Source organism: Suricata suricatta, chromosome 7, assembly GCF_006229205.1.
Source record: "Suricata suricatta isolate VVHF042 chromosome 7, meerkat_22Aug2017_6uvM2_HiC, whole genome shotgun sequence".
In the NCBI taxonomy this organism is placed as follows: domain Eukaryota; kingdom Metazoa; phylum Chordata; class Mammalia; order Carnivora; family Herpestidae; genus Suricata; species Suricata suricatta.
The window spans coordinates 145,271,445-145,285,833 of NC_043706.1; the positions used below are offsets into that span (position 1 = coordinate 145,271,445).

The following is a 14,389-nucleotide window of genomic DNA, read 5'->3' on the forward strand; positions in this document are numbered from 1 at the left end:
GACCACCGGGCGTTTCAGGGAACATTCGGAACACGGGGGGGTGTCTGTCAGACTGGGGGCCAGGCTCGGAGAAGACGCTTCCCCCCTTCCTTCCCAGTCCTGTAGAAGCGAGGAGGTCCTGGCGGCCTCAGCCTGCTTCCGAGGTGCCCTGGTTTAAAGGCAGCCCCTCCTCGGGGGACAGGACCTTGGTGGTGGCACCAGAGTCCGGGTGTGGTGGTGTGTGAGGGTTTGGGGCTGGAAAACGTGCCCCGGAGACCTCGGGTCAGAGGCAGACTTGCGGTGGTGAGTGCTGAGGCAGGCCAGATTTCAGAATTTAGGGGTCCAGCTTCTGGAGCGCAGTTGTTGGCAGATGGCAGGGATGCCCGCAGTGGGCACAGCGGCACACACAGTTGACCGCGCTGCCCTGTTGCCCACCTGGACTGGTGGAACACCGTGTGTCAGCTGCACTCACAGACATTAAAAGCAAAAGAATTTGGGCCTGGGGTCCTGAGGAACTGAAGACTCCTGCAGGCCATGGACACTGTTCCGTTTGTGTTTGCCTCACGTGGAAAAATGTCCACAAAAGTGTTACTGGGGGTACCAGTGTGTTTTCTAATTTCAGATGTTCACACACATGTGAAACCTTTCATTCCTTAGCGCTGGTTATCCGCTTGTTCGCTTTAATTACTGTGAAAGAATTACATCGTCTTTCCTCGGCCCCCACACGTTTTGCTGAGCTTTTCTACCGTCGAACTCTTAGTTTAGTATTTTTCGGAGATATCTAATTAGCTAAGTAGAAAGATGTCAGTATTGCCTGGACAGGGTTAAAGGGCAGAATTCTTAGTTTTAGTGAAAAACTAAAAATGCCTCGGAATGAGCGTGCTGAATTACTGAGAGACAGTTGGGAAGTTTCTGGGGCCAGTGCTTGCATGGCCCGATGGAGGAACTGGAGCCTGCCCGCGCATCTGGGCAGGGGGCTGTGCAGGCCCTTCGGGGCACCAGCCTCCCTGGGAACATTTGCTTCCAGGCCTGTGAATCCCCCCCTCCCGCAGTGGGGAACATCAAAGCAGCTAAAGTGAGATCATTTTAACGTCTTCCTTACTGTTGGTGAGAGATGTGTTAAATTCCACAGTCAGTAGCAAAGCACATTTGCCTGTGATTTCTTCAGATTTTCACTTTTTGGTGGTAATTCTGTAGGAGGCCGGGCTGTTGTAAAACTGCCTCTGATCATCTGTGATAACAAGGTGGGGCCCGGAACCCTCCTTCTGGCCTTACTGTGACCTTCTCCTGCCACCCAGCCCTCTGTCAGAGCCCCTGCCCGCCTCACATTCGCAGGGGTGACAAAGGCCATCCTCAGTGGGAGAGGTGTGGGCGTCATCGGTCAACCAGAAGCATGGAAAGCTTTGTAGGAAAAGTGTAATCTTCTGGATGTGAAAACAGCCACCTTTGTTAACGGCAGGCTGGCCTCTCTGTCCCCCCCACCCCTGCCCCGGTACTCCCAGCCGCCCTGGGAAGGGGGTCTCTGCACTCAGCTGTGGAGCCACACTTGGCTTTTTCCATCCTCGGCAAAGTGTCCTCTGTGAGCCATCTGCATACGAGGTCCCTTTCGCAGTGTTGTTGGCAGCAGAGACTGTCCAGACTCCGTGCCGGCGGTTGGTCACAGCAGAACCGCCTTAGTTACTTGCTTCCTGCTCTAATGGAAAGTGTGTGCAAAAGACTTTCGGTCACAGTGGCAACATCCGAGAAGAGAGTAAAGTTGTGTCCTCCAAATACAACTCAGCATGTTTTTATACATACTTAGAAATGGGCGGTTTTCACTCTCCGAATTTAAAGAAACGTAATTAACTTAGTTTTGGTTTGCATGTCTGTTTGGTGCAGGAAATAGACAGTACGAGCCTGACCATTGGAGAAGATACTCATCCTCTTCTGGGTAAGTGCACCACCTACATCCTCAGAATCAATCTGTTTCAGCAAAGATGGAAGTCAAGCATCTGCCTTTGTCACCTGAGTCTTTCATGTCAGTTGCTAAACTTTAAAATAATTCAGATGTTAAATTCTGACATGGGGCTAAGTTAACTTGGTTTACAGACAAGTTTGCTTCTAGAGAATGTGTGGAGAGAAAGAGACACAGGGTCCGGACTTAGCGCCCTGGGGGCACGGCCTTCTTCAGGGTGCAGCGTTCAGAGCAGCATTGGGGAGAAGATGGCCTGTGGGGTCTAGACCTAGCTTTTCATGAAAAGGAAGGACGTCCTTCAGGGACTTGTCCCTTGTGTCATACAAGAAGCTCCCTGGTGACTCATTTTCGGAGGTTGTGCCTGAGCCTGTGGCCCCAAACAGTCGTTAACATCTTCACCCTACTTTCATCTGTGTCTTGGAGGCATCCTTGATTTTTTTTTTAAATGGGTTGGAATCTTACTATGTCTTGCTTTTTTTAACTCAACACCAGATTGTAAGGATTAGAGACATGATGCCCTGTGGTTGTATAATATTCCAAGAATTGCTTTCTAATTATAAATACAGAGAAAAAAGTAACAGCCTCCTTCTCACCTTCCTGGCGGGAGACCGTGCTCTGCATGGAGGGCCCGGCCCTGCCTGGGAAGCATAACAGCGTGTGGCCCACAGATCTGTTCCCACTGTGTTGTCCTTGCAGTCTTACTTTTGCCGGGCCCCAGCTCAGAGTCCCTGACAGCGGTCGTGTGACAGGCCCGGGCCCATCCGCAGGAGGAGGAGGCAGCAGTTGAATGTCAGCAAGCCTACTTTATGATGCCACTAATGAATGGCTCACTTGTTGCTCTAACTGAAGATTAAAGGGGTTTCATTTTTAAAAACCATCCTAGATACATCCAAGCTTCACAGAGTTTTCAGGTAATTCAAGAATTGAAATTTTAAGGCCAGAATTGTACCGAGCGCAGCCTTGGAGTATTGACAATGGAAAGAAATCTAGCTTAGAGGTTAGAAGACAGACCCTGCGTTAGTAGCCTACTCGGCACCACCACCATGGCTCGAAAGGTTCCCAGAAACTCTGAGAGATGTGTGCGAATGTTACCCAGAGGACGTGTCCAGCTGCTTCTGCCTGTAAAAACTGAGGAAGCCCTAAGCCTAGGCACAGGCCAGTTTATATATTGCACTGGATGGATTCCCCAAACCGCTCAAGTATGCAGAGCTCCTGGCTTTGTCTTGTCTTAAAATCCCAGCTAGCATTTACCAAAACTGGGAAACAGTCTCTCGATAGTTTAATACGTACAGTTTTTATGTTTGAAACATCCTCACCACTTCCTGCAGTTCCTTCTGAAGGACACTTGCATATCTAATTACTTTTCACGCAAGTCTTATAGGACCTACAACCTAATTTCCCAGCTTTAGAAATAGATTTTTTCATTCTCCTTCTGGCGTTTCCTATCTAGATACTAATATTCTATTTCTTTCACTTCTGCTCATTGGAGACCACTGCTGCTTCTAGAAGTTTCATTTTTCTTCCTGCTGTTTTTATAACTTTGAGATAAATTCTCATCCTTTAGACGAAAGGAGTAGACCCATGAAAATCAATCTCCCCCTTTATAATATCTGAATTCTAACTTGTTAGTAAAGTATTTGAGGTCAGTTAGCAAGCTTAAGTAAGCCATTGAGTTTGTAAAATCTTTCTTATGTTTGAAAAGCCAGTACAAGAAGTTTCTGTGATCTTGCTGTCGTTATGTAGGTTAATTACCTCTACAGCCTAGTCTTCTGATGAAATGCCCATGTATCAATTTAAAAGCGAAAATAATATATTTATCAGTCATAAATAAATACAGTTTTACATTTATTTCATTATTTGGAAGACATTTCACCATCCAATATGTTGGAATCTTTGTGAAGGAAAAGGATGTCGGATTTTGTCCAATGCTATTTCTACATCTATTGAAATGATCATATGATTTTTTTATTCTTTATTCTCTTAATGTGGTGTTATCATGTTGATTGTTCTGCATATGTTGAACATTCCTTGTGTCCAAGGGATAAATATCACTTATCAAAGTATATGATCATTTTAATATGCTGTTGAATTTGGTTTGCTGCTATTTTGTTGATGATTTTTGCATCCTTGTTTATCAGGGCTCTGGGCCTATAGTTTTCTTACAGTGCCTTGTCTGGTTTGGATATCAGGTTATGCTGGCTTCGTAAAATGAGTCTGGAAGTTTTCTTTCTCTTTCAGTTCTTTGGAGGAGTCTGAGAAAGATTGGCTTTACTTCTTTAAATGTTTGGTAGAATTCACCAGTGAAGTCTTCTGGTCCTGGACTTTCATTTGTTGGGAGGTTTTTAATTACTGATTCAATCTCTTTTCTCATTGATTGGTCTGTTCAGATGGTCTGTCTCATCATGATTCAGTCTTCATAGGTTGTGTGGTTTTAGGAATTCATCCGTTTCTTCCAGGTTGTCCAGCTGTTGGTGTATAATTGTTCATAGTAGTCACGTCTATAGTATCATTTGTCATTTCTCCTTGAGTGATCTTTTGCCCTTGTCAGTCAAGCTAAAGTCAACTTATTTATCTTTTTAAAAGACTAATTTCGTTTAATTCATCTTTTTTATTGTCTTTCAGCCCCACTTACTATTTTTCTTTTAATCTTTGTTATTCCTTCTGCTGTCATTGTGCTTAGTATGTTCTTTTTCTAGTTTTCCTTGAGGTGTAAAGTTAGGTTAATTGAGATGTTTCTTTTTTTTTATGTAAGTGTTTATTACTATAAATATCCCTCTTAGAAGTGCTTTGGTTGCATCCTATTAGTGTTGTTTCCCATTAGTTTTTGTATGTTGTATTTCTGTTTCTGCTTGTCTCAAGATACCTTTTGGTTTCTTCTTGATCTATTGGTTGTTTGAGAATGTGTTGTTTAATTTCCACAGATCTGTGAATTTTACAGTTTTCCTCCTCTTACTGGTTTTTAGTTTCACACCATTGCAGTCAGAAAATATATTTGATATAATTTCAATCTTGTTAAATTTTTAAGACTTGTTTTACGGCCTAATCTATGATCTATCATAAGGGATATTTTGTGTAATCTTGAGAAGAGTCTTTGTTCTTCTGTTATTGCAGTTGTCATCTGGTCTAAAATGTAGTTCGAGTCCAATGTTTTTTTATTGATTTGCTGGTTAGATGGCATACTCATTATTGAAAGTGGGGTGTTAGAGTCCCCTGCTATTATTATATTGCTATCTATTTTTCCCTTCAGTTGTGTTAATATTTTCTTCATATGTTTGCAAGATTTATCATCCTTTCATGATAAAAGCTCTCAACAAAGTAAGTATAAAAGGAACGTACCTCAGTTTCATAAAGGCCACACATGACCAACCAGCCCATCACCAGCATCATATAAAACGGTGAAATCTTGGGGCGCCTGGGTGGCTCAGTCGGTTAAGCATCCGGCTTCGGCTCAGGTCAGATCTCACGGTTCGTGGGTTCGAGCCCCGCGTCGGGCTCTGTGCTGACAGCTAGCTCAGAGCCTGGAGCCTGTTTCGGATTCTGTGTCTCCCTCTCTCTCTGACCCTCCCCTGCTCCAGCTGTCTCTCTGTCTCTCAAAAATAAAATAAAAAAGCAATAAAAAAAAAAAAAACGGTGAAATCTTTCTCTAAGATCAGGAACAAGAGCAGAATGCCCACACTCACCACTTCTATTCATCGTAGTACTAAAAATTCTAGCCAGAGCAATTAGGCAAGAGAAAGAAATACAGGAAATAAGATCTGTTTGATAACATGATCTGATATATAGAACACCTTAGAGACTTCACCAAAGACCTGTTGGAACTTTGAGTGAATCCAATAAAGTTGCAGGACACAAGGTCATTATAGCATTTCTGTATACTAACAACAGAGTATTCAAAAAATAAAGTAATTCTAATTATGGTGGCATTAAAAAGAATAAAAAACTTAGAAATATATGTAACCAAGGAGGTGAAAGATCTGTACAATGAAAAGTCCAAAACACTGATGAAAGAAATTGAAGACACAAATAAATGCAAAGATATCTCATGTTCATAGATTGGAAGAATTAATATTGTTAAAATGTCTACACTACCCAAAGCAATCCACAGGTTCAGTACAATCCCTATCAAAATTTCAGTGGGACTTTTCAGAGAAATGGAACAAATAACCCTAAAATTTGTATACCCTAAATACGAAATACCCCAAATACCCAAAGCAATCTTGAGAAAGAACAGCAAAACTAAAGGTGTCCTATTTCTTGATTTCAAACTATATTACAAAGCTAAACTAATCAAAATATGTGGTATTAGCATAAAAATAGACTCATAGTTCAACGGAACAGCATAGAGAGCCTCAAATGGCTCCAAGAACACACACTAGAGAAAGGACAGTCTCTTCAATAAATGATACTGGGAAAACTGAATAGCCACATGCATAAGAATTGAATGAAGGGGGTGAAAGACCTATATTCTGAAAACTGTAGAACACTGATGAAAGAAACGGAAGGAGATACAAGCAAATGGAACCACACATCATGGTCATAGATTGGAAGAATTAATGTTGTTACAATGTCCATATTGTCCAAAACAATCTATAGATTCAGTGCAATCCCTATCAAAATACCAATAGTATTTTTTACATATTTAGCATGAATTGTACTAAAATTTATATGGAACCACAAAAGACCCTGGATAGCCAAAGCAATCCTGAGAAAGAACAGTGTTGGAGGTTTCACAATCCCAGATTTCCAGATATACTACAAAGCTATGATCAGACCAGTATGGTACTGACACATCTGTGTCAAATACGTGTATGTGACAAATAAACACATGGGTCAGCAGAACAAAATAGAGAGCCCAGACATAAATGCACACTTACATGGTCAGTTAAGCTATAACAAAAGAGGCAAGAATGGACAATGGGAATAAGACAGTCTCTTCCAAAAATGGTGTTAGGAAAACTGGACAGCTACTTGCAAGAAAATGAAACTGGACCACTTTCTTACACCACACACAAAAATAAACTGAAAATTGATCAAAGGCATAAATGTGAGACCTGAAACCATAAAACTTGTGGAAGAAAACCAAGGCAGTAATCTCCTCGGCACCAGTTGTAGAAACATTTTTCTAGATCGCTCTCCTCCGGCGAGGAAGTAAAAGCAAAAATAAACAATTAGGACTGCACCAAAATAAAAAGCTTTTTGTACAGTGAATGAAACCGTCAACAAAACCAAAAGACAACCTACTGGATAGAAGATATTTGCAAATGATCCATATGATAAGATGTTAATATCCAAAATATGTAAGGAACTTCTATAACTTAACACCAAAAACAAATAATAACAATAAAATTTAAAAATGGGCAGAGGACTTGAATAGACATTTTTCCAAAGAAGACATCCAAATGACCAGCAGACACATGAAAAGATGTTCAACCTCACTCATCATCAGGGAAATGCAGTCAGAACCATGGGTGAGGTATCACCTTACATCTGTTAGAATGGGTAAAATCAAAGGAAACAACAAATGCTGGCGAAGATGGATTAAAAGGAACCCTTGTGCACTGTCGGTGGGAATGTAAATCGGTGCAATCACTGTGGAAAATAATACAGAGGCTCCTCAAAAAAATTAGAAATATCATATGATCCAGTAATTCTGTTACTGGGTATTTATCCAAAGAAAACAAAAACACTATTTGAAAAAGATAAATGCATCCCCATGTTCACTGCAGTATTTACAATAGCTAAATTATGAAGCACCCTAAGTGTCTATGTATAGATGATTGGATAAAGGAGATGTAGTACATATACACAATGGAATATTACTCAGCCACAAAAAATACGAGATCTTGCCATTTGCAACAACATAGGTGGGCCTATAGGGTATTATGGTAACTGAAATTAAGTCAGACAGAAAAAGACAAATACTGTAAGATTTCACTCATAAATAAAATCTAAAATAACAAATGAACCAAGGGAAAAAAAAAAAAAACAGGGGCACCTGGGTTGCTCAGTCAGTTAATTATCTGCAGCTCAGGTCATGATCTTGTGGTTTGTAAGTTGGAGCCCCGTATCGGACTCTGTGCTGACAGCTCAGAGCCTGGAGCCTGCTTCAGATTCTGTGTCTCCCTCTCTTTCTCTGCCCCTCTCCTACTTGTGTTCTGTCTCTGTCTCTCAAAAATAAATAAATGTAAAAAAAAAAAAAACAAGCAAAGAACAAACTTGGTGGTTGCCAGAAGGGCAGAGGATAGGGGGATGGGCAAAGTGGGTGTGAAGGGGAGTGGACGTTACAGGCTTCCAGTTATGGAATGAATAAGTCACAGGAATGACAGGCACAGCATAAGGAATATAGTTACTGGTATTGTAATAGTGTATACGGTGACAGATGGTAGTGACATTTGTAGCATAGTTACGTATGTGTTACTTATATGTGTGTATATATAATACATATTATATATTTATATATTAGTGTAACATATGAACTTGTCAAATTACTATGTAGTACACATGAAACTAATGTCTGGTTGCATGTCAGCTAAAGTTCAATAAAAGTTCCAATACACCAGGAAGATAAAGCAGTTATAAATGTTTGCTTACCAGATTACACTTGAAATGTATGAAACAAAAATGGACAGAATTGAAAGAAATAATTCAATAATAATAGAGATTTTAATATTCCACTTTTAATAATAGCAGACAGAATGTAAGGGCAGTAATAAAGGGATTAGACAACATGATAAAACAACTGGACCTAAGTGACATCCGGAACACTCTTTCAGACAGGCCTTGTGTTAGCCACAAAGCAAGGCTCTTCTCTGGTCATAATGAGATGAAGTTAGAAATCAACAACAGAAGGAAAACTGGAAAATTCACAAAATTGGACATTAAACAGCATACTACTAAACAACCAGTGGGTCAGAGAAGAAATCACAAAGGAAACTGGAAAATACTTAGACACAAATGAAAATGGAAACAAAATACTGAATTCATGGGGCTCACCGAGAGCAGTGCTCGCCGAGAAATCTATAGCTAGGAATGCCTGTATCAAAATGAAGAAAAATCTCAAGTCAATAGACTGTACCTCATCTTGAGGGACTAAAAAAGAGGAGCAAACTAAACCCCAGGCTAACAAAAGGAAAGAATAAAGATTAGAGTGGAGATCTACAAAATACAGAATAGAAAAACAATAGAGAAAATCAATGAAATCCTGAATTGGTTCTTTAAAAGGTAGGGAAACTGAGAAATCTTTAGTTAGACAAAAGAAGATAGAAACAAAATCAGAAATGGAAGTGAGGACATTGCAACTGACTTAACAGAGATTAAAAGGATTTTAAGAGCATGGTATGAAAATTTTTATGCTAGTCTAGAAAAAATGGACAAATTTCTTAAAACTTATAAACTATCTAAAGGAGTCAAGAAAAAATAGAAAATCTCCATACACTTGTAACAAGTAACACAATTGAATCAGTAATCAGAAACCTCCAACAAAGAAAAGTCCTGGACCAGATTGCTTCTCAGTGAATTCTACCAAACAAAAATTGATAGCAATCCTTCTCAGACTCTCCAAAAAATACTTGTTTTAAGTCCAACTACTTAACTTACTCAGTGAGACCCAGATTTCCCTGATACCTAAGCTAGATAAGAACATCACAAGAAAAGAAAATTATAAACCAATATAGTTTGCCAATATAAATGTAAAAATAATCAACACAATATTAATAAATTGAATCCGATAGAATATTTAAAAGATTATTCACAGTGACCATGAATCCGATAGAATATTTAAAAGATTATTCACAGTGACCAAGTGGGATTTAGTCCAGGAATGAAAGGGTTATCCAACGTAAGAAAGAAGGTGTAATATACCGCGTTATTAGAACAAAGGAGGAAGTCACATGACCTCTCAATCGCTGCAGTAAAAAAGACATTTGACAAAATCCACCAGCCTGGGTGGCTCAGTTGGTTGAGTATCTGAGTTCAGTTCAGCTCATGATCTCATGGTTTATTATGAATTGAAACCCCACATCAGGTTTGCACTGATAGCACGGAGCCTGCTTCAAACTCTCTGCCTGCCCCTCTCTCTCTCTCTCTCCCTCTCCCCCCCCCCACATGCATTGTCTTTCTCAAAAATAAACATTAAAAAATTTTTTTATTTTTTTAATAGTTTATTATCAAATTGGTTTCCATATAACACCCAGTGCTTCTCCCCACAAGTGCCCCCCACCATGACCATCACCCCCCCTCCCTCCCCCTTCCCCTTCAGTCCCTGGTTCGTTTTCAGTATTCAGTAGTCTCCCTTGATCTGTGTCCCTCACTCTCTCCTGCTCTCTTTCCCCTTTCCTCTCTCCATGGTCCCCTGCCAATTTTTTTAATTAAAATAGATAAATAGGGGCACCTGGATGGCTCAGTTGGTTGAATGACCCATGTCAGCTCAGGTCATGATCTCATAGTTCATGGTTTGATCCCTACTTTGGGCTCTGTGCTGACAGCTCAGAGCCTGGGACCTGCTTTGGATTCTGTGTCTCCCTCTGTATCTGCCCCTCCCCCACTCACACTGTCTCTCTGTCTCTCTCAAAAATAAATATAAAAGTGAAAAGACAGTGTACTGAAAGAGAAAATATTTATCAGTTATGTCTCTGATAAGAGATTAATATCCAAAATCTGTATATGTATAAAACCTCCATAACTTGACAACAAAAAGATAGTAAGACTTGAATAGATTTTTCTTTTTTAAAAATATTATTTTTTGAGAGTGAACACATGAGCGGGGGAAGGGCAGAGAGCAAGGGACAGAGGATCCCAAGCAGGCTCTGTAATGACAGCAGCAATGCGGGGCTTGAACCCCCAAACTGCGACACCACGCTTAACCAACTGAGCCACTCAGGTGTGAATAGACTTGTCTATAAAGAAGATGCATAAATGGCCAGGAAGCTCATGAAAAGATGTTCTGCGTCATTGGTTACAGGAAATAGTCACAAGATGCACTTCACACCCGCTAGGATGATACTACTACTCCCTAAACAAAATACTAAGTACTGACAAGGGTGTGGAGAAACCTGGCCCCGTGCCCTGCTGGTGGGAATGTCAAATGGTGTAGCCATGATGTTCATGACATCACTATCCACATCGGTTGACAGATAGGGACAACCCCAGTGTCCATTGGCAGAGAAATGTCTCCTTACCGAACAGCTCTGCAGACAGGCTGCACCCCGGAGGAGGCTGGTGAGGCAAGTGTGCGGCTGCTGCCCCCACCCCCCGCCCCCCAGCCTCTGGGCACCTGGCCTCCAGGAGAGCCCCCACGTGGAGTGCAGGTGGGGGATGCCACAGAAGCCAGCCCGAGCTGTCTCCAACGCACCCGGTCAGCCGCTTCACAGATGGCAGCGAGAAGCCAGTCCATGTCTTTCATCTGGAACTTTCTTCCAATTTCTTTCATGATGTACTTCTTCCATTTTCTCTGCTCTCTGTTATTTGTAGAGGTTAGACCCTATATTGATGTATATATCTTTGTCTTTTTGCTCCACTTTGCAGGAGGTTATGTCAACTTTGTCTCCCATTCTTTCTGATCTTTAGTTGTGCTGTTTTTAAATTCTGAGAGCTGGGAACGTCTCTTTTCCATAGCATACTCTTCTGTTTTGTGACCACATTTCTTTTGCGTCTGAGTAAATTACACCAGCAGTTTTGTTTTACTTTGTTTTTTCCTTCTTTCTTCATAGAGTCTTCTTCCAAGTTTCTCTATGTGTTTGTTTTGGTCTTTGTTTTATCTTAGATTTAAAAATAATTTTTTTAAATGTTTGTTTTTAAGAGAGAGGGAGACAGTGTGAGCTGGGGAGGAGCAACAGAAAGTGAGACACAGATTCCAAATTCCAAATCTGAGCTGTCAGCCCCCTCCTCCTGACTTGAATCCACAGCACAGGAGATCATAACCTGAGCTGAGGTTCGATGCTCAACCGACTGAGCCCTCCAGGCATCTCTATTTTAGATTTTTGTTCTCACATGGTTAGTAGTTGTTCAGGGCGAATTGTGTTGAAGAATTAGGCATTGAAAAGGTAATGGAAAGCCAGGTAAGGCTTTCTGCTGTGGGACCCTTGGGGAGGTCCTGATGCTGGAACCCTTTGACCTCTGGTCACAGGAAGAGTCTTCCTGCTCTTCTAGAGACGCCAAGGGAATGACATAATTACGAAAATCTGAGGAAGTCCTGGGGGACCATTTGTAACTGGGGTGAGGGGAAGCAGTAGAGAAGGGCCCTGACTTGCACTGAGTTCAGGTTTCAGTGCCATTAACTTGGGTAGGAAACATAAGGGAAGGAGAGCGGGTGTAGACAAGCTTTAACTTTTGGGTCCGTTGTGATTGAGGTGCCAGTGCTGGCTGTGGTTGACTCTGGAGCAAAGAAGACCAGTTCCGCTTCTGCTCTATAGTCTGCTGTGTGTGTGGCCTTGGACAGCACACCTGACCTCTCCACTCCTTGCTGCCCAGCGAGGAGGATCCCATATCCCATTCAGTGGGAGGGTGCGAATGCTCTGTTGCATCTGTAGCAGTGAGTGCTTGTCAGAGACACTGGGAGGTAACCGGAGACGGAGCTGGCAGGGCCAGTGTCACTCAGCACATCGCAGAGACCCAGGCCCAGACCCTGGGCACCAGCCCCTGCAGACCCATGGGGAAGGTGGGGAGGTCTATGTGAGTGCCACTCTTGGGGTCTGGAAGGACCAGTCACACAGTGTCCTGGGACCTGGGGGACAGCATTCAGAAGGAGAGTGGTGGACAGTTTCCAGTGTCGTCGAGGTGGGAGTGATCTCCAGAATATGGAGGATGCCAGCACCGAGGCACATGAGTCAGCACATAGCACTCAGTAGGTGACATCAAGACAAAATATCTGTGGCTGAAACTGTGACCTTTGGCAGTCAACAGTGATGGCCACCATTCTCCATTCAGAAAGAGGGTGCCCTGAACTCATCCTGGAATCAGGACACACATACGTGAAACACTGTCTCCTCTCCCAGACCTGCAGATGAGCTGCACACACGTAGACACGCTCACCACAGTGGCCCCGGCCGAGCCTGCCAGACGCAGGCCCTGATGGGCGGGCTTGCAGGATGCGCTTAGACGGAGGCTCATGTGGTCGCTTGTGTTGCAGGTGGTCCAACTGACGCCCGCCTGCTGGATCCAGACAGACCCTCTCACGACTGGGACAAAATCATTTTAAAACGTGGACATTGAGCATAAAGCCAATACAGCTTGCTTACCTACACCCAAGACATATAATAAGATACGCCATATGTCACCCGCTACAGGTGCTCAGTACACATGTGTTGGATGAGGTGGCCTGGACGGAGTGTGTGTTTTTAACTCCACTCCACTGTGCCGTTCACACTGGCACCAGGGCAGGCATGGCTCCTAGAAACCAGGCGGCTGGGTGGAGCCGAGGGCACGCGAGGGACTGCCTGCCGCTTCCCAGCTCCGCTGTCACCAAGCCCCAAGTGCAGGGATCTCCCGTAGTCTCTGATGGTTTGTCGGAGTGTAGACCTTCTTAGAGAGAATGGAGAAATGATGAATGCCTGTGTGAGCGAGGCAGTGTGGCCTGGTCTGCGTGAACCTGCGCTGCATGGGCCACCACCTCCCCCGAGGGGGCGTGGAGGCAGCCCCGGAGAGGACCGCATGGCTTCGGCAGTCACCCTTGAATCCCCAAACCTGCGACTTCCAGCAAGTTTCTTCCCGAGTAGTTGGCCCCGGTCTGGGATGTGCAGGCCCTTGTGAAAGTTCGCCGTGGTCCTCACGGCACAGCTGAGGTCTCCCTTCCTCGTGTAGATGTGTCGGGAATGCCACCTAGTCCCTGGTTCAGTAGAGCTCAGCTGGTGAGTGGGAATGCCTGTTTTGTTCAGGGAATATGGCCGGACTGCCCTCGTGTGAAGGACGCGACCTCTGAGAACAGGCGGCGCTCACTTGGGCATGGGGTCCGTCACAAATGTGGCTCGGTGGCAGCAGCACCAAGGGGTGGATGGGCCCGTCCGCTCCCCTGGGCGCCGTGATGCCGCTCGGTAAGGCGCGTCTCGTTCTGCCAGTTCCCAGTGGTTGGTCTGCTCTTATGGCCAGTGGAGACCCGTTCCTTTGTTCCTGGTTCTCGTCTGGCCCGGTCGTCGACGGTCTACGGCTGGAAAAGCATCGGGCGCCGGCCGCATGGAGTCTGGCCAGGTCTCCTGTGGGCCCCGTGCCGCCCCTGCTCGAATGTAAGCCTGTACGCCAGCGAGAGGAAGAGGAAAGTGGTAATGCCTGTGTCTATCTGTTCAGTGTTGTTCCAGTGTTCTTCAGATGTGTGCAAACGTGCTTTAGGGTCCTTGTGCTCAGAGCTCTTTCTTAATGCAGCTTTCATCCCAACATGTCATATAAATAAAATGCAGCTAGATTATGAATTGAGTAGTGTTGTTACCACAGTTCCCAGCAGTCCCTCCTCCAGCCCCTCCTCCAGCC

General features: G+C 43.6%; 1 protein-coding gene across 10 annotated transcripts in view; it reads left to right on the plus strand.

The window, feature by feature from the left end:
* The window catches only part of FAM120B (family with sequence similarity 120B), a 92,339-nt gene extending 78,008 nt beyond the window's left edge, over window positions 1-14,331 (plus strand). For 8 of the 10 annotated variants that reach the window (XM_029944754.1, XM_029944741.1, XM_029944743.1 and 5 more), the window contains 2 exons: window positions 1,858-1,909; window positions 13,984-14,331. In XM_029944754.1, coding sequence (XP_029800614.1) covers window positions 1,858-1,909; window positions 13,984-14,152 — 221 coding nt within the window. In that variant the 3' untranslated portion in view covers window positions 14,153-14,331. Of the gene's footprint in view, window positions 1-1,857; window positions 1,910-2,629; window positions 4,670-13,058; window positions 13,213-13,983 lie in introns of those variants that run through there. The other 2 variants (XM_029944745.1, XM_029944748.1) reach the window with 2 other exon arrangements.
* Window positions 14,332-14,389: the final 58 nt, after the last annotated feature.